Below are 25878 nucleotides of genomic sequence, written 5' to 3' on the forward strand. Positions count from 1 at the left end.
ATTCAAATAAGTTGTTTATGATGATCCTGAAGTACCATAGGGATGAATGATCAGCAGCTGACCAAAGTTAGCCAAAGCTTAAACTAGATTAAGACATAGTGCTAGGTATGCTTTATGAAATTTAATTATTTGAAAGTTGGATTATGTACGTTTAATATTTCGACTGTCAGAAAACAAGGTTTATTTTAGCCAGATATGTCATTGCAATCTGAATAAGCAGGAATTTTCTATGCATATTAAATGGATTATTTCTAGTTCGGCACAAATTCAGATGTTTAATTTTGAATTATCCCAGAAGATCAATATATAACTGCTATGAGTGAATTTATACAAGGCCCCTGAATAATAGCAATTAAACAACTCAGGATATAAAACTCATTATTGAGACATGTTTTCTGGAACTTAAAAGCCTCATCAACTATCATATCATCACTATACAAAGATAGTATAAAAGTATGCTATGATATCCCGAATTTAAATGTATCATTCTTAGTGAATATCAGTGCTGTGACTGGATCCTATTCTACTGGTAAAAATTGAGAATATTATGATTAACTTAATGAATTATCTTAATTGATTACATTTGCTGCTAACTTGAAACATTGTAACCATATCAATTTCTCATTATACCAGTTCAATTCTTTCATTTCCGTCATAAAAGAGATGCTTAATAGATTGGAGTCTGAACATAAGACTAAACTGGAGCAACTTCATATAATGCAAGAACAGCAGAAGTAAGTAGGTTGCACATGAATTATATGTGGTCCAGGAGTGAGATTATTGTTGTCTTATGATTGATTTTCTGGAATTCTAATGATGGAATAGAAAAATTACTGGATTTAAATTTGACCCTATGTAAAACATTTCAAAATTTACCATCGTATTAATAAGTTGAACTGAATTAAAATATAATGTGGTTGAAAAATCTAGTATCACTTCTGAGTACAGAATTTTATCTACATAAAGAAAATTCTGTTTCTGAGAAATCCCTTGTCAGCAGTAGCCACTAGCATTGTAAACTCAGGTTGATGAAAACTAAAAGCACCACTTAATGAAAATTTTTTAAATTTATGAACTTCTAGTATTTTTATTTTTTTTCATTCTCTTTTCTCTAGCCCCAGAAACATTTATAGAACATTCATTTCATATTTAGCATCACAACATTCACCTCTTTTTATTTTTAAGGAGGATTTTCTAAATTATTTGCAGAAAACTAGTATTCAAACAAGAAGGCAAAGATGGAAATCGTTGACTGCTGAATCCAGTTTATTAAAATCAAAGCCCCACTGTATTCTTTGCTCCAGAGTAAAACACATGAATTTAGGATACCTGTTAAAGTTTAATCCTGAACCAAAAAACATCTAAAAATCAGTAAAATTGATATAAATCATGAACAAGGTCCCCAAGTAGAAACTCTTTAGCTTCTGCCCACAAGATGAAGACTTAAAGTAAATACACATGGTATAGAAGTAGGTGAAATAGCCCTTTGTATGCTTGAAGTATTCTATAGTGTGTATGTATGTGGTGTTTGATGGATTGACTCTGTTAACATAAAAATCTGGAGAAATAATTTTTAAAATGCATTATAGGTAGAGATCAATTTTTAATACCAAGTATTTATATTTGACTTGGGAAATGAACCCTTCCTTTTTCTTCCTTCTATCTAAATCTTACCTGTTTCTCAGGACATAGATCTGGCTCACATAACAGTGATTACAACATTCATTGTTAGTGATTATAGCATTCATGTTAGTACAGACTCAGAACTTAATCACATTAAATTCCCCATATCATATCTTGTCTTGCAGTGAGATGTTAAGCTCTTTGATAAGAGCCATGCTTGACTGGTTTTATGACACCTTGAATAAATTCTCCAGTAAATTCCAAATGTTGAGTTTAAGAAATGAACTTACATACAAATGTTATTTTGGGGGCAAGCAATCATTAGCAGTAGAAAATAATGGAAAAGATGACTCTTCTTAAAGAATGAAACCACAGTTTAATTGGAGTCTAATAAATTCCATGTGGATAAATAATTTTTAGCATGAGTATTTAAAACTATTCATTTCTTTTTGTTGTTTTGTCATAATTCAACTCTCCTACAGATCTTTGGACATAGGAAATCAAATGAATGTTTCTGAGGAGGCAAAAGTTACAAATACTGGGAATCAGGTAAGAAGATACTTAATTTTTGTAGAAAGTGCTTCATTTGGAGGGCTTTTAATCTTTAAGCAACAAAATCACATTTTTATTGAACTTATTTAAATTATTGACATTTTTCTATTTCAGCAAATTGACAAGGTTTTTAACAACATTGGAGCAGACCTTCTGACTGGCAGTGAGTCCGAAAATAAAGAGGACGGGTTACAGAATAAACATAAAAGAGTGAGTTTCCTTATTGTTCTTTCAGCCCTCTTATTTATACTACAGGACTTCCTGTAAACCACAGATTTTTGTTGGGAAATGCTGTTCAGCAGCTTAACAAGAAACATTTGTAATTATCTTTCTGAAATTCCTTTATCATGATAGTTAAACATGACCCTAACCCATTTTGAAAATAAATGTACTTAAGATTTTTAGCTTCCATTATTACTTGACTTGCTACAAGGTAATATTTATAGACTCCTTGTCTCCTTTGTCCTTTCTCTTATACTTTGCCAGTCACACTCCTTGGTGAATCTCACTGTCTGTCTTCTCTGCTTCTCCTCCTGTGTTGATGCTTCTACTATAGATTTGTGCTGTCCAGCTACCTTAGGCTGTCTCTGATTGTTGCTCGTCAGTATTTTAATTTCTGTCCCACTCACTACATTCCCAACAGTTTGAGTTCCAAACTCTTTCCATTCTTTTTGAGCCTAGCAACCTCATCTTCTGTCATTTCATAGTGTCAAATTTTACAGTCCATCAGATTTTCACTTTGACACTTTCACAGAGTACTGGTCAGCTATTTGGTAGCATGGCCATCAATTTGAGTTTGTCTCGTGTTTTCTTATAATTGGATTAAAGTTGTACATTTTTGACAGGCATACTACAGAAGTGATGATGTACCCTTCTTGGTTTATTCCAGCAGGGGTACATGATGTATACATTACTTACTAATGGCAGACCAACAATATTTTAAAAAGGATTTTCAAAATAGATCTGATTCTATCTCATAAGTAGATGAAAAATCTGAGCACATTTTTTTCTTCTCTATTTCTTGCTAAAATTTTGCTCCCCCTCTGATTTTGAATATTAAACTATAATAGGATACTTTCCTCTTGGTTAGCATCCAATAAAAAAAACTATAAGTCAGTTTGTGACTTCTGCTGAGGGCATTCTTCTATTCATTCATAAATGTGTAAAGCCAAAGGACTACTGGACATAGTCGTTTACAAAATTATAAGAGAACATTGTGAGCTTTTAGTTTAGCAAAGTTGATAAAAGACAAGACATTGAATTTGCTGTAGACATCAGCAGTGAAAGAACCGTGTGTTGTTTCATTCTTTCTTCGCTTTTTGTGAGTTCCTAAAATATTCTTGGGGTGAGATAAAGTTTAAAAAGATTTCCCAGTTTTCAAGAATGAAATCACTAAATCATATTGTCATTGTCTGGAAAAGAGTGATTCCAATGAATAGTTTAAAAATTATTATTTTCATACTGGAAATATTTTTGCACAGATCCTGTGAGTTTTTATCTAAAGTTAGATTATATAGTGATTTGAAATACAGCTTACTGTGACAATCACCAAGACAAGAGTAGTTTGCTTTTCAGTGAAGTAGTAAGATGTCCTTTACCTGAAGAGATAACTTTTGTTTTACAAATGGACTTAAGAAATTGCCAGTTGATTTTTTGCTTTATTTTGTTTTAAGGCATCACTTACACTTGAAGAAAAACAAAAATTAGCAAAAGAACAAGAGCAGGCACAGAAGTTGAAAAGCCAGCAGCCTCTTAAACCCCAAGTGCACACACCTGTTGCTACTGTTAAACAGGTCAGAGTTCATTTCTTCTGCATAATTTCAAGAATACTACTGTTAAGGAGTAAAGTGGTATAGAACTTAGTCTACTAGTATTTGTATAAAAATGTATCTCAAATAATACCTTAATGTGTGATTTCTAAGAAGTATGGGCATAAATGATTCTCCAACTCTGCTATAACCTGTCTAATGTACCATGTTTTGTGACAATGCTTGTTACCAACAAAGAAGAAGCTAGAGGAATAGGATTAGGACTCATAGTGCTCATTCAACTCTGTTCACTCTGAAGTGATCAGAATATTATATTCATGCTCTTAACGTATTTTTGAGCTAAAGTTATTTTCTGTGTTTGTCTTTTCAATTGTAGTTAGTTAGATGTGTAACTTGGTTTAAGATGTACCTGCATGACCTGGCTAGTATTTGTTTTCTCCTGTGTTCCAGGCACTGTTCCAGGTATTGGTGCTATGGCAGTGAATAAGGGCCCTTCTACACTGTTACTGGTTTCAGAGATAGCTTTATCTTAAAAGCTTTCTTTAAAATATTTTTTGTTACCTCTTAATCACTAACATTTTGTCTGAGAAAAACATTTTTGTAGGCCAAGAGGCAAAATTGAGAATATTTTGTAGGTACTTTTTTTAAGAATAGTGGAAACAAATTCCTATAAAATTTTGATGAAATTCGAACTATACAAATAATAGTAAGAAATTACTGTGTTTTTTGTAATATAGAATAAGAAGAATATGATTCTGTTTTTGATGAGATAACGTTTTGCTTAATTGGAGTTTAAAGTTAGTATTCCCCATCATCAAATTGATTGCAAATATTCCTCTGTAAAAACCATACAAAAACAGGTGGCAGGCTGTATTTGACCTGCAGGATATAGTTTGCTAATTTGGTATAGACCATTGAGCTTAATTCTAACTTGTCCTTTATGATTTAATCTGTCAAATGTTTACTAATTATAAAGTATTTTATATTTCTTAGAGATAAAGTAATTCTCTCATATTTTTCAGACTAAGGACTTGACAGACACATTGATGGATAATATGTCATCTTTGACCAGCCTTTCTGTTAGTACCCCTAAATCTTCTGCTTCAAGTACTTTCACTTCCATTCCTTCCGTGGGCATTGGCATGATGTTTTCTACACCAACTGATAATACAAAGAGAAATTTGACAAATGGCCTAAATGCCAATATGGGCTTTCAGACTTCAGGATTCAACATGCCCGTTAATACAAACCAGAACTTCTACAGTAGTCCAAGCACAGTTGGAGTGACCAAGATGACTCTGGGAACACCTCCCACTTTGCCAAACTTCAATGCTTTGAGTGTTCCTCCTGCTGGTGCGAAGCAGAGCCAACAAAGACCCACAGATATGTCTGCCCTTAATAATCTCTTTGGCCCTCAGAAACCCAAAGTTAGCATGAACCAATTATCACAACAGAAACCAAATCAGTGGCTTAATCAGTTTGTACCTCCTCAAGGTTCTCCAGCTATGGGCAGTTCCGTAATGGGAACACAGATGAACGTGATAGGACAATCTGCCTTTGGTATGCAGGGTAATCCTTTCTTTAATCCACAGAACTTTGCACAGCCACCAACTACTATGACCAGTAGTAGTTCAGCTAGTAATGATTTAAAAGATCTTTTTGGGTGAGGTGTCTTACTTCTATTTTGAAGGATCATTTCAGTTTCAATCATGGGTGAGCTGATTTACATCTTTATATAGTTGGCTTGGAGGAAGTACTTCTATGGGAAAGTGAACAGTTCTGTGACAGGAAACATCTGTGTCCATGCCAGCATAGTAGTTGTATGGACTTCTAACCAGTTGAGTTTTTTTAAAGCATTGAGGATTTTTTTCCTCTTACCAACTCCTCTTCAGGTTTTTAAAGACCCAGCCCTTCCCAATCTCAAAGAGAAAAAGGACAACTGAGTTATCTTGAATAGCAGAACTTTTTAATCAAATGTTTATTTTGGCTTGTGGATCTTGGTGTTATTTAAAAAATTGAGTTGATGGTCATTGCAAGCTCATCTATTAAGTACTACATGGTACACAGTCTACCTTTACAAGTCATTAGTCTTCATTTTAATATGTAAAAATCTTGATCCTGTATTGATTTGTTTGCATTTAAGATGACAGTGAGAAAATAATAAGCATAAAGAGAAGTATCAGGTTATTTGCTTTTTTCCAAACTTACTTTTCAGATGAACTAATGTTTAAGTACAGAGACTGAGCAAATACTACAAAATTTAACCTAGCCTTCATTTCATTGGTTTAAATGTGTTATTAACCTTCTCAAGTGCAAACTAATCATTGTAAATTATATTTTAGCATGGTCTGCCTCAAATAGTAATGTATTTTTCTGCATTCACTTGGATATATTTAGAATCACTTTTTTCCTCCTGTATCACAGAAGAGGTATGTGCTGATTTGTTTGGATATTTGACAAAGCACTCTGATGTGACTTCTCTGACTACTACCTTCATATTTAATTTCAAATTCAAACTTCTGAGGTTGCAACATATATGAACTGTGTTTTCAAAAGAAGATTTGTAAGAATTAAACTATATTTAATGAGTAAACTTTTGAGATTTCTGCTGTATTGTTTCAAATGTAATAAACTTTACTTCTCTAAAAATTGAGTAGTTGTATCTTCTGACCACCAACAGATTAATATTCAGCTTGCCATGATAGTCTGACCTCATTAATTACTGCTACTGAAGTTTAGTTTTTTTCTAGGAATTTTAGGAACCTTTTGTTTAAACACTTTAATTTCTATTAGACATTTTTAGGAAGGAAAGAATCAATTCTCTTAACAGGAAATGTGCTTTATTTTTCAAAACCTTTCTCTGATATTTTTCTTTAATTTACTGATTATTCAACCACAGAGCCTTTTGCTATAAATGTCATTTATATTTTAAAAAATAATATTCCACTCTTATAACTTTAAAACCATCTTTCAAAGAACTATATATGTATTATCGTTGCTGCCATAGAGTTGATGGTTTTTAATTATCTGCAACCAGCAATCATTTAAAATAAATCATATTAAATTTAGTATGCTGGTACTAAGTTTATTCATTTTATATGGATATTCATTGAAAATATATACACATACTATATGTAATACACAGCACTTGATCACAAAATGTAATTTGATTACATTATTGCTGGCAGCATTCAGTTAAGAGGGTACTTTAAAAAATAGAAGTCAGCTTTCACATCTGATTTCTGTATGGGCTGTATTTGGTTAACTTGATTTTAGAACGAGAACTAATAGAATTGCTAAAGAAATTTATCCAAGAAATGAAAAACAGTAGGAAGATCAAATGTTTTTGTCAAATATATTCACAGCTTGACCAGATTAGCTGTCTTGTTTGTAATGCAATATTAATATATCTTTTGGGAAAAAGCTTATATATGGAATAAAATAAGTATTGAAGAATTTTTCTTTGTAACAATTTAGTAGTCACTGTTTATTGAGAAATTGTTTTTTATTTTGTAAAAAACATGATGTTAGCATTGGACTCTTAAATAGAAAGAAAGCTTAATATAACAGCTTATGGAACTTGAACTACTAAATATGAAAATAGGTTATTTGAAAAAAATACAGTATGTAAAATTTGCTCATTCGTTGAGGTAATGGTGCTATGTTTTTACAGAACTGTTCCTACACCTTTTTTCTACTTTCTCAAAGGTGTTTTATTTCAACCATTTCCATCAATTGAACTGTTACCATTGCCTTTTTCTGTTGAGAAATTGCCTCTGAAAAATAGTGCTATTTTTAAGCTTAAGTGTTCTTAAGTGAATGAAATTTTCAAAGTACTAGATCACCTTAAAGTTATTTCACATACTGAAAACAGTTAAGTCCCTTAGGCTTAGAGCAGAAAATGTTTAGGTTAAAGAGCATCTGTCAACAGAATCTACAAAAAAGATTCCCTTGCGTTTGAATTGGTTCTCTATTCTCCTATTGCTAAAATGTGTGATATATATAGAGGATGTATAAAAGGAAATGGAAATAGACTACGTACTTGTCTGGTTTTTGTTTGTTTTTATTTTGGAATGCTTGTAAGCTTCCTTTACACTGAATAAGGAAGTAGTTTTTTGTTTTTTTTTTTAACCTGTAAAATACCTCACATGGTTGTTTTTACACATGAAAGAAAAAGGTATATACGAACATACCTGGTATCAATAGGAGTATGCACCAAATAAATTTTAGCTTTGATAAAACTTTCCATATTAAGTTGTGATTTCATACTTTGTGATTACTGGTCTTAAAATAATTTTGGAACAAATGAATCTATAAGAATTCAAACTGTATAGGATTTTAAGTATCTATATCAGTAGTTTTTAAACCGTAACTGTGACACTCAATAAGAAAGACATTTTACCCTGCAACTGCTATATAAAATATATACCTGAAACAAAAGTTTCAGAAAATGTCTTTAATAGGTGTAGTGTACTCTTTTTATTCTATTAATTTTAAAAAAAGTTGATTACAGTTGCTAAAGGATTTCATGACTTAGTGTGAATATAGTAACTAAAGTAGGCTGGGCACGGTGGCTCACACCTGTTATCCCAGCACTTTGGAGGCTGAGGCGGGCGGATTACAAGGTCAAGAGATAGAGAGCATCCTGGCCAACATGGTGAAATTTCGTCTCTACTAAAAATACAAAAATTAGCCAGGCGTGGTGGCATGCACCTGCAATCTCAGCTACTCAGGAGGCTGAGGCAGGAGAATCACTTGAACCTGGGAGGCAGAGGTTGCAGTGAGCCGAGATCACACCACTGCACTACAGCCTGGGCAGCAGAGCAAGACTCCATTTCAAAAAAAAAAAAGAAGTAATTCAGCCCTCTCTCTCCCAGCAGAGGTAGAAACAGAGGGCCTGAGGCTTGCATGGCTTAACCCGAAAAAATCAGAACCTGTAATAGAAGCTAGATTTTTTCCTAATCTGCTCTCTACCATTTTGCATCTGTTGTATGAATTCCTGTGGAAGTGCTTTTGTTAAGACGGACATATGTAGCAAGTACGTGTTCAGTACTTATTGGGTATCGTAAATATGTTTACATTGAGAAAAAATGGTTATGAAGAGGGGAGAGTTGAGATGATAGAAATGTACATAGTCAAAATCAGCCTGTGGGCTGCTGGTTTGAAATATGAGTGAGGAGAGTTGGGAGACCTGGGTTAGCAGTGTTTGTAGTACCCAGACATATAGCAGAATTAGAGCTTTTAGACTTGGGGAGAAGGGAGTGCAGTTGAAAAAGCCATTTCACCAAGATGGAACTTGTTGAAGGTTAGAAACTTTTTCTATCCAAAGAAGCAAAACAAAGTTGCTCCAGCCACTCAGAAAGGATATAACTACCAGGGGTAAAAACCACATATGTAACTTAAAATTTTCTAGTAATCCCATTAAAAGTCGGTGAAAAAAAATTTTTTTTTCTTTTGAGAGAAGTCTGTCGCCCAGGCTGAAGTGCAGTGCTGTGGTCTGGGTTCACTGCAGCAATCTCAGCTCACTGCAGCCTCTACCTCCCAGGTTCAAGAGATTCTCCTGCCTCAGCCTCCTCACTGGGACTACAGGCACCTGCCACCACTCCCAGCTAACTTTGGTATTTTTTAGTGTAGACGAGGTTTCACCATGTTGGCCAGGCTGGTCTCAAACTCATGACCTCAAATGCTCTGCCCACCTCAGTCTCCCAAAGTGCTGAGATTACAGTCATGAGCCACAGCGCCTGGCCCTGACATTTATTTTATTATATTTTAATATTGGCAGGTATGGTGGTTCATGCCTGTAATCCCAGCACCTTGGGAGGGCAAGGTGGGTGGATAGCTTGAGTTCAGGAGTTCAAGACCAGCCTGGGCAACATGGTGAAACCTCATCTCTACAAAAAATACACAAAAATTAGCTGAGTATGGTGGCTTATGCCAGTAGTTCCAGCTACTTGGGAGGCTGAGGTGGGAAGGTCACTTGAGTCCAGGAGCCAGAGGTTGCAGTGAGCTGATAACACACCACTGCATTCCAGCCTGGGTGACAGAGTGAGACCCTGTCTCAGAAAACAAACAAACAAAAAACTTTCTGCATGGAATTGATATAAAAAACTCATATTTTACATCTTTTTTGGTACTTAGTCTTTGAGATGCAGTGTGTATTTTACACTTAGCACATTTAACTTCAGACTTGTCATATTTCAGGTACTTAGGAGCCATGTGGCTAGTAGCTATTGTATTAGATAATATGGATATAGGCTGGGTGCAGTGGCTCACACCTGTAATCCCAGCACTTCGGGAAGCCGAGGCGGGTGGATCACCTGAGGTCAGTAGTTCGAGACCAGCCTGGCCAACATGGGGAAACTCTGTCTCTATTAAAAATACCAAAAATTAGTCAGGTGTGGGACACCTGTAATCCTAGCTACTTGGGAGGCTGAGGCGGGAGAATCATTTGAACCCAGGAGGTGGAGGTTGCAGTGAGCCGAGATTGCACCACTGCACTCCAGCCTGAGTGACAGAATGAGACTCTGTCAAATAAATAAATAAATAAATAAATAAATAAATAAATAAGATAATGTAGATGTATATGGAAGCTCAGTGACCAAAGAAGTGAATGATGGCTATTATCAACCTATGGTCTCAGTTCCAAACCCATCCTTTGTCTTGCCTTGTACTGTCTTTTTCCTTTGCCAGCTGGGAAGGTGAGGGCCCACGAGTGGCACTGCAAAGCAAGAGCTGCAAGAAGATACTTTACTTACGGTTGTGAGTCTCCCATTTGTATACACCAGAGAAGCCCAGCAGTCCCAACAGAGGAGCTCCAGCTGCACCTCAGGTTACCTTCTCCCAACCCTGAGCCACTGTGGAGCAGCTCCCATGGGCTGCTTCTGTGCCAGCTCTGCCAGTCTATCAAGCAACTGTCTCTCACTCTGTGGCCCATTCCCTGGGACAAGTTTCATCACCATGGCAGGCTGAATGTTCCTGTAGAAACCACAGCCTCTCCAGGGAAGTCTGATCTCAGCTTGGGAGTGAGGTAGGGGAAGAGAGCCTCTCCTGGTCTTTAGTTCATTTTTTTCACTTTTCTTCACCCTAGAGACAGTATTTGCCTTTTACTTACTACTTCTGTGCACTTTAGAGTCCTCTTTTGCCCCTACAAATAATTAACCAGCTTCTACTAGTTAGCAAATATTACATTAAAACTTGCCTGTTCAAGTATCTGGTGTGGGGTTTCTGTTTCCTTACTGTACCCTCACTGATACAGCCTGAATCCAATAATAAGTCATTTTAAAATGGGGCCATATATATACTGCTATCAAAAGCCATATGGAATTGCGTATACCTATCCTATATTAAAACTTCATGAATGTTCTTTTGAAAGTGCCCACAGTAGAAATACAGTTTGGCTACTTTAATTATACCTACTGGTTGCAGTTCCAATTTTGTCTTTTTTGCTCCTATGTTTTCGATATGTTCCTTTGATGACCTTGGTTGCTAGTAAAGGCAGTGTTTGACTTTTATATAAAGATAAATGAGATAGAGACTTTAATGTCTATAGTTTGAGTGTAGGAATAAACATAGGTTTGCCCCAAGTCTGTGTCCCTAAGCCTACCCGTCTTTTTGAACACAATGATCAGAAAAAACTCAAATATGAGGCATATCCATGGAAACATGAGAAGCATCTGGTGTATGAAGTTCGGAGCCAGATAAAGGTGCTTTTTTTTTTTTTTTTTTTTTTAAATTTCAGGCTAAAATTGTAGTATTCACACTTCATAGATGTGGGGCAGGGTACTTTACACATTTGTGTGTTGTAACAGATCCAGTTTTTTGTTTGTTTGTTTGTTTGTTTGGTCAAAGACAGGGTCTGGCTCTGTCACCCAGGCTGGAGTGCAGTGGCGTGATCTTGGCTCACTGCAGCCTCCACCTCCCAGGCTCAAGCAAAACTCCCACCCCAAGCCTCCTGAGTAGCTCGGGCTACAGGCATGCACCACCACACCTGGCTAATTTCTGTTTTTTGTTTGTTCGTTTTGATGGAGACAAGGTTTCACCATGTTACCCAGGCTGGTCTTGAGCTCCTGAGCTCAAGCAATCCATCCACTTTGACCTCACAAAGTGCTGGGATTACAGGAGTGAGATGCCACACCTGGCCCCAAAATTGTTTTTCAGAAAATCTTGTCTCTTAACAATTGGCACTCTTAAGATCATTTCTGTAAAGAGATGGAAAGGCTTTTCACTTAGGTGAGTGTCCTCATGTTTCATAAGAGGTTGTCACGTCTGTCTGCAGCTACAGTGATTATGTGAATCCGCCCTCAAACAGCAATAGTACCTGTGCTCCAGCCACTTGGCAGAGAGCAACCTTTAACTCTCTATTGCCCAACTGGCAAAATCTTGTTTTTGAGAGATGTTTATGGAGGAAGCCAAAAATTGAGTAATCCATTCATTTCTCCAAAAATTCTGAATTAAACCCACTCTTGAGACCTTTGTGCCTGGGTTGCCTTGTTTTGGCCGTGCATCAGGTTTCTTTTATCACTGGTAGCTTTTGACTATGCTTTAAACCGTATTTATGCCAGGGATGACATTGGTTCACTCCCACATAAATAGCTTCTTTGAGGACCCACTGGAGAGATTTCAGATTTCAGTTCAGGAGTAAATCTGCTTCTAAGCAAGTGGTTTGCCCTTACTTTTTTTTTTTTTTTTTTTTCTTTTTTGAGACTGAGTCTCACTCTGTTGTCCAAGCTAAAGTGCAGTGGCACGATCTCGGCTCATTGCAAGCACCGCCTCCCGGGATCAAGCGATTCTTCTACCTCAGCCTCCGGAGTAACTGGATTTACAGGTACCAGCCACCATGCCTGGCTGATTTTTATTTATTTTTATTTTATTTTTTATTTTAAGTAGAGACAGGGTTTCACCATGTTGGCCAGGCTGGCCTCAAACTCCTGACCTCAGGTGATCCACCTGCCTCGGCTTCCCAAAGTGCTGGGTGGCGTGAGCCACCACGCTTGGCCTGCTCCTACCTTTTAAAGTCTGAATAAAGTAACAGATTAGGTAATGACAGCTAAGAGATTCAGCCAAATTTGCCGTTTACCTGTAGCAAATGTATAGGACAATAATAGTATGCAATATTTAATGCTTACCTTCTGGCCTTATCTGATTTTTAAAAAATCCTTATTTCTCCTTTGCTCTGATTTCCTTCTAAAAAATCTTTTTTATCTATGTTCATGGAAATTCTCTTTTGGAATCAGATAGAGTATAAATAGTTACATGGACTGAATGAGAGTAAATCTTGTCTCTTTTACTTAACTGACCAGAATAAGTTTTCTCAGCCATGAAATAAGATCACACCTTACAAGCTTGTTAGGATTAGATGAGGTAAAAGTGTGCAAAGCACCTAGCACAGCTCCTGGCACATAGTAGGTGCTCAACAGATTTTTCCACTCACTTTGTGATGGATATAGGTCTCTAAAATAAACTCTACTTTAATGAAAAACAAATACTTCACCTGGCTGGGCGCTATGGCTTATGCCTGTAATCCCAGCAGTTTAGGAGACCAAAGTGGACGGATCACTTAAGGTCAGGAGATTCGTACCAGCCTGGCCAACATGATGAAACCCCATCTCTACTAAAAATACAAAAATTAGCTGGGCGTGGTGGTGCACCTCTGTAACCCCAGCTACTTGGGAGGCTGAGGCATGAGAATCGCTTGAACACGAGAGGCGGAGGTTGCAGTGAGCTGAGATTGCACCACTGCACTCCCTCCAGCCTGGGCAACAGAATGAGGCTGTCGCAAAAAAACAAACAAAAATCTTCACCTGGCACCATTTGAATGCACTTATTTTTCAATAAATATATAAATAAAACTAAGCCATAAAATACTATAGTCTTGGCACTGTGAGATTCTTGGGGCACAAATAGGAATGGAGATGTAGGCCTTGCCCTCGGGCTTTGCACTGTAGTTATAAAGGTAGTCACGTAAGCAGACATTTGCAGAACAGTGTGATACATACTGTGAGCAAAATCCATGTAGGAGGGACACGCAATCTAGATAGTCAGGAAGGCTTAAAGGAGACAGAGCCTGAGCTCAGGCACACAGAGCTTTTGTAATTTTTTTTTTTTTTTTTTTTTTTTTTACTGTTTTTTGTTTGTTTGTTTGTTTTTTGATGCTACCAAATGATTACTTAGGTCACATTTTCCCAAATTAAGTTTGAACTACTGGGGAGTGGATTAGAGCAGATAACTCCCAAAGTCTTTTTGAATTCTTAGATGTTATGAAAACTTCTCAAATTAAGGGAAATCTGGTCAATTTTTGATGACCAAGAAAAGCAGAATTAATGCTAGCTGCTTAAATTAGAACATGTGGAGAAACACCAAAAAGAAAAAAATGTTAGCTGCTTAAAACATTTTCTATTAGAGACAGAGATGACAGCAAGACAAGGAGCAGAATAAGTGACCTATAATGTTATTTTTAGCTGGTTTTTATTTTATTGAATATTTCATAAATTTAACAATCCACACTTGGGGGCTTAATGTATATAGAATAAATCTTTTAAAACCGTGGCTGGATTTTGGGGTTGTGGGGGAAATGTCTGCCATAAATATATTTAGTCTGTAAACTACCAGAAGATGTCACTATCTTCCAAGTAATCATCCATTACAGTAGCCCTTTTACAGGTGCTTTTTTTGAACATGAATAGGCTAGGGAAGGTATTGGTAAGAATATACTGCCTTTTGGTGTAGCATCTACAAAAGGATGGGATCATGAGAAATACTTGTGAACGGTGTGTGGGTTTGTTCTGCCTTGACCCTTAACCCCGCCCCAAGATATCATCCTTTTTCACTGCTCTATATGTTAAGATTATCTGGACACTCAGGGTTCTATCTGCATCTTCAAGAAAAATGAGGGTGGTAAAAAAAAATCCTTCCAAATATTTTCTCTGGTTTTGATCTTTCAACATTTCAGTTTGCATTTTTACAATACACTGTATTTAACAGATTGTCAGATTTTCTAGGATATGTTGGTCTTGAACACAACCTAAATATCCCTGAGTATTTTTTTCAAGTCACCATGCATAATGCATAAAGCAAATCTAGTGTTTCCACACTGCAGTAATACCAAATGAAAGGAATCCATCTTTCCTCATTTCCTCACAACGGGAGATTTTGGAGCAAACAGGTAGTATAACACATGTTTGAAAAAATAAGCCTGTAATTCCAGCACTTTGGAAGGCTGAGGCAGGCAGATCACTTAAGGTTAGGAGTTTGACACCAGCCTGGCCAACATGCTGAAACCTCATCACCACTAAAAATAAAAAAATTAGCTGGGCCTGGTGGCACACACCTGTAATCCCAGCTACCTGGGAAGCTGGGACAGGAGAATTGCTTGAACCCAGGAGGTGGAGATTGCAGTGAACTGAGATCACGCTCATTCCAGCCTGGGTGACAGAGCAAGACTCTGTTTTAAATAACAATGATAATAATAATAGTTTTATTGTCTTTACAGCCAGAAAACAGACTAAAAAATCGATAATTGAGTGTCTTATGTGGGGATACCCCAACATAAGATACCTTACCTTGGGGAGAGATACCCTCCAAGATGAAATGAGAAATAATTTGTTATAGGTAACCAATGGCAGCAAGCAAATGAGCACATGAGTATGACTTCTTGTCGCATCTCTGCCTGATACCTCAAAGCATCACTGGCCTTCTCCATGCCCTGGGCTTCAACAATAAAGTGCAGTAGACGGCTCAACATAGTTCTTTCTATATGTAGTGATAAGACTCAAAGGAGCAGTGAAAATGAAGTTGAAATTTCTTCATAAATATAAGGAATTCATGTTCAAAGCAAATTCTTGACGTTTATCATGCATGAAATACTTAACGAATGATTCCATGCTGTGTAAAAACACTCTAAAGTTCTGTATTTTGGTTATCTGACCATTTCTTTTCAAATTTTGTTTAATATTTAGACAGTTATAGTGACAGATTGAAAATGGAAATTGATATGTTTCCGGGGTCTCCATATATGCATCTTTATATTTGCAAACTATTATAGAGATGTCTTTTATATATAGTGTAAAAATCCTGTAATTTAGGAAATTAGAGTCAAATTAATTGAACTCCAAATTGACTGAGTGGCTGACTTACAGTGAGCTGAAATTAATGGGACTAACAGTGTTTTATTATGGACTGGAAGCAGCATATAAGAATAAAGTGACATTTGTAATCAAGTGGGATTAAATCTCAGCTCCACCAGTAACTATGTAATTTTGGACAAGTTATTGAGTGAGCCTCAGTTTACTCACATGTAAAATGGGGATAATATCAATTGGGCCATTCTCCTTTGTTATATACACTTTTTATTCTACTCTGTGAGAATAAAATGTGATCATGAAACTCAAGTCAGAAAGACGATACGGAAACATTTACAATAGAATGGGATAAAGGTTCCCGTTAGCCTTCCCTGAAGGGGAGTCTTACCCAGAATGGGGTGGGTAGTGGCAGTCTTAATCCAGAGGCCAGTATATCAGTGTTTGATATTAATTTCTCTTCACTCTGCTGTCAATTTGCCCTAATTTCCAGTGGAACATTTTAAATAAAGATAGAAAATATGTCACCCTAGAAACCTGCACCCTATTTTATTATTTTGGAGACGAGGTCTTGCTATGTTGCCAGGACTGTGCTTGAACTCCTGGGCTCAAGTGATCTTCCCCCCTCAGCCTCCTGAGTAGTAGCTGGGACTACAGGTACACACCAGTGTGTCCCACTCATACTTTATTCTAAAAATGCCCATGGTAACTAGGACAAGCATACCTAGAGTTAGGTGCTCAGTAATGTTTCTAAAAGCACAAGGATTCTGAGTATATCTTTCCTCAGTTACACTAAAGACACTCTACTACTCAGAGTAAGATTATATGATCACGATGTACCATGTACCATGGTGGTACAAGTTCAGGAAATGATCTTTAGGACCTAGTCCCAACTCTCTGAATTCTGCTGGCCAGGTTACCTTAGGCAAAATTTGCATCTTTATTGCTTTATCTGCTTATTTGTCTCATAAGGTTATAGTGAGAATCAAATGAGATATTTGAAAATGCTTTGTATATAAGCTTGACTATCAATAGAAGAATTACTGTTGGCCAGGCGTGGTGGTTCATGCCTGTAATCCCAGCACTTTGGGAGGCCGACACAGGCGGATCACGAGGTCAGGAGATCGAAACCATCCTGGCTAACACAGTGAAACCCCGTCTCTACTAAAAAATACAAAAAACTAGCCGGGCGAGGTGGCGGGCGCCTGTAGTCCCAGCTACTCGGGAGGCTGAGGCAGGAGAATGGCGTAAACCCGGGAGGCGGAGCTTGCAGTGAGCTGAGATCCGGCCACTGCACTCCAGCCTGGGTGACAGAGCGAGACTCCGTCTCAAAAAAAAAAAAAAAAAAAAAGAAAAGAAAAGAAAAAAAAAGAATTAATGTCAAATATGGGAGTTCAATAAAAGAAATTGAGTTTATATATATATTGGTTAATACTAATGATAGTCAACAGTATACAAATTTTAAAGGATTGAGAGAAGTTCTGCATAAAAGATATTTTTATGTTTGTCTCAGGATGTTATGGGGGTGAGAAGGAGGAGTATGGAGTTGGGATAAGGAATAGGGTTGGCTGGAGAAGCTGCCACAGAATTTAGGAGAGAAGGAACCCCAAGATGACCAGTTCTCTTCATTACTTTTGTTTCCTTATGAAGTCTCTTATGGAAAGGGTGAATCATTTGGTCATTACCTCTGATCCTGGTTGAAAAGTTCCATCTAACACTTTGGTTGAATTTGATCAAATACTTTTCTCGAGTAACTAGTTGAGTTGTTTGTTTGGGATTTGCTGGTTTCCTTTTTTTTTTTTTTTTTTTGGTCTAGGTGGCAAATTAGAACAACCTGGCTCACAACCTATGCGCTCTCCTTGTCTTGCTGTTGCAGACTGGAGTCCTGCATGTCACCAAACTGGGTAGTCAGGCTCACCAATCTGGTGTTAGGTAAAGAAACACTTGGTATTACAGGTTTGGGTTTTAAATAATTGCAATAGTCAAGACTATTTGTAAGGAGCGGAAACTATCTTGAGCAATTTGTTATAAGAATGTGAGTATTTTGTGAAACCCAAGGGTAAAAGGACAAGTGAGTCTAGGCAGATGAGGCCTGGAAGGCCATAAGAAACATCCTCACCCCATACCCTTGCCCTGTTATAGTTTCATTGTTTTATTTCTCACTCTTTTCCAAAACCAGTGTTCTCTGCATTTCTACACCACAAAGTTAATGTAACCACCTTACAGTTATAATTCCAGAGTCCTGCAAGATTAACTAGTGGTCTTGTAATTCCAAATTTAAATTACTAGGAAGGTCAGGTGCGATGGCTCACACCTGCAATCCCAACACTTCAGGAGGCTGAGCCGGGCAGATCACTTGAGGTCAGGAGCTCAAGACCAGCCTGGCCAACATGGCGAAATCCTGTGTCTACTGAAAAAAAAAAAAAAAAAAAAAAATTAGCTGGGCGTGGGGGCACACACCTGTAATCCCAGCTAGTCAGGAGGCTGAGAGGAGATGAGAAAATTGCTTGAACTCAGGAGGCAGAGGTTGCGGTGAGCCGAGATTGTGCCACTGTACTCCAGCCTTGGTGACACAGCGAGAGTCTGTCTCAAATAAATGAATGAATGAATAAATAAATAATAAATAAATAAATAAATAAATAAAATAACTAGAAGAATCTCACACCTGACTGGTTCAGCTTGATGCAGGTGCCTACCCGGGTCCATTCAACAGTGCTTCGGGGGATGAGAAACATAGTTAGCTACAGAACTTTTGGAGACCTGTCACTATGAGAGGGAGGGGTCAGGGGAGACTGAAAGTTCCCTGAGAATGAAGAATTGCTATGATCTGGGAAAGCACCCCTAAAGATGCCTTAGTTACTATTATTTTCCCTAAGGGAAGAGGCATTTTTAGTACAGGATGATGGGAAGTCATTAAATATATATCAATGGCTGGGTTTTATTTTTCTGCTGTATCTACAGTCTATGTATCCCCAGCAGAGACCCAGGCTTTTGTTTCACACCCCCACAGAGAATTCCGCACTGCACGTAATTTCCTATCTTTGCTATATTTGATATTTTGAGATGGGGAGCACATGTTTTGTTTTTTCTTTTTTAAAAGTTTTGTCTTTATTAAGATCCTTATTTGTTGAATTATTGTCACTGCTTTTTTCCTTTAATTTTTTAAACTTTTAACTTCAGGGGTATACGTGCAGGTGTGTTACTGTGCCATATGGGTTGGTTGTACAGATTATTTCATCACCCAGGCATTAAGCCTAGTATCCATTAGTTATTTTTCCTGATCCTCTCCCTCCTTCCACCCTCCAGCCTCTTACAGGCCCCAGTGTGTGTTGTTCTTCTCTTTGTGTCCATGTATTCTCATGGTTTAGCTCCCACTTGTGAGTAAGAACATGCAGTATTTGGTTTTCTGTTCCTGTGTTAGTTTGCTAAATATAATGGCCTCCTTCTCCATCCAGTCCCTGCAAAGAACATGATGTTTTTCTTTTTATGGCTGCATAGTATTCCATAGTATATATGTACCACATTTTCTTTATCCAGTCTATCGTTGATGGGCATGCAGGTTGATTCCATGTCTTTGCTGTTGTGACCAGGGAAGCACATGTTTCAGTGCTCTTCTGCAATAACTGAATTGCATAGTGTTCAAGATCATCACGCCAGTCGTGTTTTGTACCGCATGGGCATTCCTACCTGACTCTCTAACACTATGCAAGGTTCCCCAAATGCCATGCTGTCTCATGCATGTCTTTGTTCCCCCGTTTTTTTCCTTTTGTTTGCCTCAGTCTTTCTCCTTCCTGAAGGTTTATAGTATCCTCCCCTCATCTAGGAAGCCCCCTCCCACTCCCATCTGGAGGCTCAGGTAGGTGTCCTTGTTTTTGCTCCCCCAGCCTTCTCTTATGGGACTCACTGCACTGTAATGGACTCATTCATTTTCTGGTTGATTTCTTTATTTAAGGAGAATATCACAGTTCAACCTATATCACCAGTGCCTATATCACCTACGCTACCAGTTAGGTCCTCAAGAAAAGGAAGCAATGAATAAATGAATGAAATGAGCCTCATTTCTGTGTAGTCTTGGTTTATATTTTCTAGTCCCTATTATCAACAGTTCTACTGTAGAAGGTAAGAGCACAACTCTGATGTCAGACTTTCTGGGTCCATATCCTCTCTGCTCAGTTTCCTAGCTGTGTGAACTTGAACAAGTTTACTTCACCTCTTTCAGTCTCCTCATCTGTGGATGGTATAATGACACTTCCTACCTCAGGGTCATTGTGGGGAATTAAATGAGTGAGTGCATGTTAAGTGCTTAAAGTCGGGCATCTAGAAAATTCTCTATAAATCTTAGTTATTATTATTATCAAACATCTAAATCATCACAAGAAACTGCAGATCTGGGTATGCTTCCTGAGCAATACATTCTGCAGGAATGGTTAGTGCTCTCAGAAGTCATTGACCTTCAGGAGAGATGGATGTGGTCTTTGCCTAGTATTGCTTCCATTATGTGCTCTAAAAGATAAGGAACATAAGGGTATGTTGGGCTGGAGGAATGGGTTAGAAGCTCCACCAGTGGATGCTTTCGGTAAGAGAGTATGTCTATCATGCTTTATTATTACTATATTTGCTTTTAATGAATGAGTGAGCTTTTTGAGGACAGGCAAATACTTGGTGGAATGATTAGACATGGGGATTCCTGGGGCCTTCCTATTCTCAGTCTTGAGGGGTTATGGTGGGAAGGTTGGTGACTAGAAACTATGTTTTTAAAAGCCAGGCTAGACAGAATTTTGTTGTTGTTGAAACTGAAGTGTTTCGGAACAAGCTGAGGGCCAGGCACAGTGGCTCACGCCTGTAATCCCAACACTTTGGGAGGACAAGGCGGGAAGATCACTTAGGCCCAGGAGTTCAAGACCAGCATAGGCAACATAGTGAGACCCTGTCTCTACAAAAAAAAAAAAAAGAAATTAATTAGCTGGGTGTGGTGGTGCACACCTGTAGCCCTAGCTACTTATGAGGCTGAGGTGGGAGCATCGCTTGAGCCTGGGAGGTTGAGGCTGCAGTGAGCCATGATCGAGTTACTCACTGCTCTCCAGCCAGGGTGACAGAGTGAGACCCCATCTCTAAAAAGAAATAACATAATCCTGAGGCAGGAACAAGGTGTTCCTAAAATTTATAGGAAATGCCAAAGATCTAGAATAGCCAAAACAATTTTTAAAAAAGAGCAAAAATGAAAACTTTCATTTTTCAATTTAAAAACTTACTATAAACTACAGTCAAGGCAATGTGGTACTGGCATAAAAATACACATTTTGGGCTGGGCGCAGCGGCTCACTTTTGTAATCCTAGCACTTTGGGAGGCCAAGGCAGGTGGATTGCTTGAGGCCAGGAGTTCATTTAAGACCAGCCTGGCAACATCTCTACAGAAAATACAAAAATTGGCCAGGCATGGTGGTGCATACCTGTAGTCCCAGCTACTTGGAGGCTGAGGTGGGAAGATGGTCTGAGCCTGGGAGGTGGAGGTTGCAGTGAATTGAGATAGCACAACTGTGCTCCAGCCTGGGATACAGAGTCAGATCTTGTCTGAAAAAAAAAAAAAAGAATAGATGTATAGATCAGTAGAACAGAACTGATAGTCTGGAAATAAATCCTTATATTCAGTAGATTTTTGACAAAGTTGCCAAGGTAATTTATTAAAGAAAGGATAATACTTTTAACAAATAATGCTGGGACAAGTGAATATCTGCATGATGAAGTTAGACATTTATTTCACATTATACATAAAAACAAACTTTTTTATTTATTTATTTATTTTTGAGACAAGGTCTTGTTCTCTTGCCAAGGCTGGAGTATAGTAGTACAGTCGCAGTTCACTGCAGCCTCGACCTCCTGGGCTCAAGGGATCCTCCTGCCTCAGCCTCCTGAGAAACTGGGACTACAGGCTCATGCCACTACACCTGGCTAATTTTTCGTATTTTTTGAAGAGACAGGGTCTCACTATGTTGCCCAGGCTGGTCTCAAACTCCTGGGCTCAACTGATCCTCCCAAAGTGCTGGGATTACAAGTGTGAGCCACTGTGCCCAGCCTAAAAATAAAAAATAGATCATAGACTTAAGTGTAAGAGCTAAAACAATAAAACTTATAGAAGAAAACATTGGAAAACATCTTTGAGACTTCAGGTTATGCAAATATTTCTTAGATAGAACAAAGGCATAGTCTATAAAAGAAGAAAAAATGAATACATTGGACCTAATCAAAATTCAAAATTTTTGCACTCCAAAATGAAGAACAAATAAAATGAAAAGACAAACAGGAGACTGGGAGAGAATATTTCTAAAACATATATCTAATAAAGAACTTGTATCCAGAATATATACCCATATACCTCAGTAATAAACAGATAAAAACCCACTTACAAAAATGGGCAAAAGGTTGGGTGCAGTGGTGGCTCAAGCCTATAATCCCAGCACTTTGGGAGGCCAAGATGGGCTTATCACCTGACGTCAGGAGTTTGAGACCAGCCTGGCCAACATGGTGAAACCCTGTCTCTACTAAAAATACAAAATTAGCTGGGTGTGGTGGCACACACCTGTAATCCCAGCTATTTGGGAGGCTGAGGCAGGAGAATCACTTGAACCTGGGAGGCAGAGGTTGCAGTGAGCTGAGATGGCACCATTGTACTCCAGACTGCACGAAAAGAGTGCAACTCTGTCTCAAAAAAAAAAAAAAAAAAAAAAAGGCAAAAAGAGTGAATAAAAATTTTACCAAAAAGAATATGAATGACTACAAAGCACATGGAAAGATGGTCACTAGTCACCATGGAAATGCAAATTAAAACCACAACGAGATACCATGTTACACCTATTAGAATGGTTACACCAAAAAGACAGAAAGCAAATATGATAAGAATGTGGAGAAATGAGAACCCGCCTGCATGCTCTGGGGAATGTAAATTATCCACTTTGGAAAATAATTTGGTCATTTCCTAAAAAGCTAAACCTACACTTACTTTATCATCCAGCAATGCTACTCCTAGGTATTTATCCAAGAGAAATGAAAACATATATTCACACAGACTTATATGAAAATATTCATAAGTCTTATTCATAATATCCAGAAATTGGATATTATGAATACTCAATATTTAAGACATGTAAATACTTAGTGGAATGATTAGACTGTGGATTCCTGGGGTCTCGTGTTCTCACTCTTGAGGGGTTATGATGGGAAGGTTGGTGACCAGAAATTTTCCTTTTAGAAGCAACTGTCTTATTATAAACCATCCTAAATGTCCATCAACAGGTCAATGGAGATACAAAAACTGTGTTATATCCTTACAATGAAGCATTACTCAACAAAAAAGAGAAAAGGAACAAACTACTGATACATGCTGTGACATGAACAGACCTCAGAATCATTATAGCGAGTGGAAGACACCAGACACAAGCAACCATAAATTGTATGATTCTATTTACATGAAATGTCAGAAAAGGCAAATCTGTAGAGATAGAAGGTAGATTAGTGGTTGCAGGATATGGGATGGGAGATGAGGATTAACAGTGAAAATGAAGGATCTGATCGGGGTGGAAATATTCTAAAACTGCTTTCTGGTGATGGTTACACAGCTTGGTAAATTCATAAGAATCTGAATTGTACACTTGAAATGGGTGAATTATTTGAAATGCAAAATATGTCTCAGTAAAGTGTGTGGGGGGAGAAAGAGGGAGGGAGGGAGGTGGAGACAGGGAGAGAGAGAGGAGAGAGAGAAAGAAGGAAGGAAGGAAAGAAAAAAAGAGAGAAAGAAAAAGGGAAGGAAGGAAGGAATGAAGGAGAAAAGAAAAGAAAGAAAGAAAAGGTTAACCTCTTTTTGTCTCAGTTTCCTGCCAATAAAATTGGGGAAAATAAGAAGTTATTTACCACAAAGCTGTGCTGGGAAGATTGTGGTGATACTTCAAGAGTGCTGGGCTGGGCACAGTGGCTCACACCTGTAATCCCAGCACTTCGGGAGGCCGAGGCGGGCGGATCATGAGGTCAGGAGATCGAGACCATCCTGGCTAACACGGTGAAACCCCAGCTCTACTAAAAATACAAAAAATTAACCGGGCGTGGTGGCAGGCGCCTGTAGTCCCAGCTACTCGGGATGCTGAGGCAGGAGAATGGTGTGAAGCGGGGAGACAGAGCTTGCAGTGAACCGAGATCGCGCCACTGCACTCCAGCCTGGGCGACAGAGAGAGACTCGGTCTCAAAAAAAAAAAAAAGTGCTTAACACAGAGCCGGGACCCTAGAAAGAGCTCAAAAGATATTAGCAATATTTAGCCTACCAAGGATTCAGCACGGACTTAGTTGAACTTAATTCAAATCTTGGAGAATCTGGACAGTGGCTTGCAGAGGATATTGACTGGTCTTGTGAAAATGACTCCTGGGGAGCCTGAGAACCTACAGCCTATGATTTGTCAGTCGCATGCAGACTGGGGGATTGGAACACAGGAGCCTCAAAGATGAAGAGTTTTTTTCCACCACAGTAGCATTTACAGAGGCGTTATCCTGCTGCCCATAAATGTGGTCACAACGTGCAACGTTTCAGCCCCAGTTCAATAAGTGTTTAGGTAACGCCCACTCCCTGCCAGGTCCTGCTGGGGCAGAGGACAGGTGATTTGGAGGCACAGAGGAGGGACATCTCACCGTGCCCATGCAGTTTTCTAGAGGATTGATATCTTAGCATGACCTGAGAACCCCTACAAGTTACCCAGATGAAGGGATGCAAAGAGTTACCCAGGCAGTGGGCATAGCTTGAATAAAGCCCAGAGGCGACAGGGAGCTTGCTGAGTTCAGTGAAATGAGGATGTGGAAAGCAGAGTGACAAGAAGGAAGACTTGGGGTCCCAGGGAAAGGTCTTGGGTGCCATGATAAAGAATTTTATTGTAAATAGTGCTGCAATAAACATACGTGTGGATGTGTCTTTATAGTAGAATGATTAGAATACATGGACACAGGGAGGGAAACATCACACACGGGAGCCAGACGAAGGTTGGGGGCAAGGAGAGGGAGAGCATTAGGACAAATACCTAATGCATGTGGGGCTTAAAACCTAGATGATGGGTTGACAGTTGCAGCAAACCACCATGGCACATGTATACCTATGTAACAAACCTGCACATGACATTCTGCACGTGTATCTGGAACTTAAGATTAAAAAAAAAAAAAAGCCATCTAGAAGGAGAAAAGGGGAAAAAACAAAAATAATTTTGTTTATCCTGAGGACAATGAGGAGTCAGTGGAGAGTTCTAAGCAGGTTCTAGATATCTTCCAGCTCAGAAATCTTCAATTAGATGGTCCCAAATGGCATCTACTATCATACTTTAAGAGAGCCTGTTCTGTTGATTAGGAGCAAATAAATGTCCTCCTGGATGTATGTGGCCTGGGTTTTGCATTTGGGCTACTCAAATGCAAGTTCCTCCTGGGACCACATCCCTGCTAGCGGCTGGCTGAAAAATGGCTTCATGGCTCTCATGAGGGGAATAAAAGGCATGGAGTGGTGGCTGTGAGCCTGTCTGCAGGGCCAGACCTCAGAAAAGCAGAGGGCTGTAAATGTTTCATAAACTTCTCTCTGGGTGCTTGCTCTGGCTGAGAGCCCATTCATAAGCCAAGGCGGCTGAGGGGCAGGTATTGTGCCGGTTACTATAGCATCACCTTGGAAAGGCTCACTTGATGAGAGCCGCAGGCGAGCTGGGGTGGGGCAGGAGGGGGACGCGGCTGGCTGCAGGGGCTGGAGCTAGGCCACGGATGCTGCTGCTGGTCTCAGGACTTCTGGTGGTCCGGAGTTCATGTTAGCGTCCCCAGCTGCAGCCCAGGGACAGAGAGAGGCTGCGCTC

The 25878-nt window shown here is 38.6% G+C and overlaps 1 protein-coding gene across 5 annotated transcripts in view; it reads left to right on the top strand.

Annotated features, from left to right (window-relative positions):
- SCYL2 (SCY1 like pseudokinase 2) overlaps nt 1-8185 on the top strand; it is a 72924-nt gene extending 64739 nt beyond the window's left edge. For 3 of the 5 annotated variants that reach the window (XM_023185321.2, XM_023185456.2, XM_023185388.2), the window contains exons 14-18: nt 634-734; nt 2106-2172; nt 2290-2385; nt 3849-3968; nt 4967-6597. In XM_023185321.2, the coding sequence (XP_023041089.1) occupies nt 634-734; nt 2106-2172; nt 2290-2385; nt 3849-3968; nt 4967-5611 (1029 nt within the window). In that variant the 3' untranslated portion in view covers nt 5612-6597. Of the gene's footprint in view, nt 1-633; nt 735-2105; nt 2173-2289; nt 2386-3848; nt 3969-4966 lie in introns of all 5 variants that reach the window. The other 2 variants (XM_023185248.1, XM_023185524.1) reach the window with 1 other exon arrangement.
- The last annotated feature ends 17693 nt before the right edge of the window (nt 8186-25878 follow it).

Source organism: Piliocolobus tephrosceles, chromosome 10, assembly GCF_002776525.5.
Source record: "Piliocolobus tephrosceles isolate RC106 chromosome 10, ASM277652v3, whole genome shotgun sequence".
In the NCBI taxonomy this organism is placed as follows: Eukaryota; Metazoa; Chordata; class Mammalia; order Primates; family Cercopithecidae; genus Piliocolobus; species Piliocolobus tephrosceles.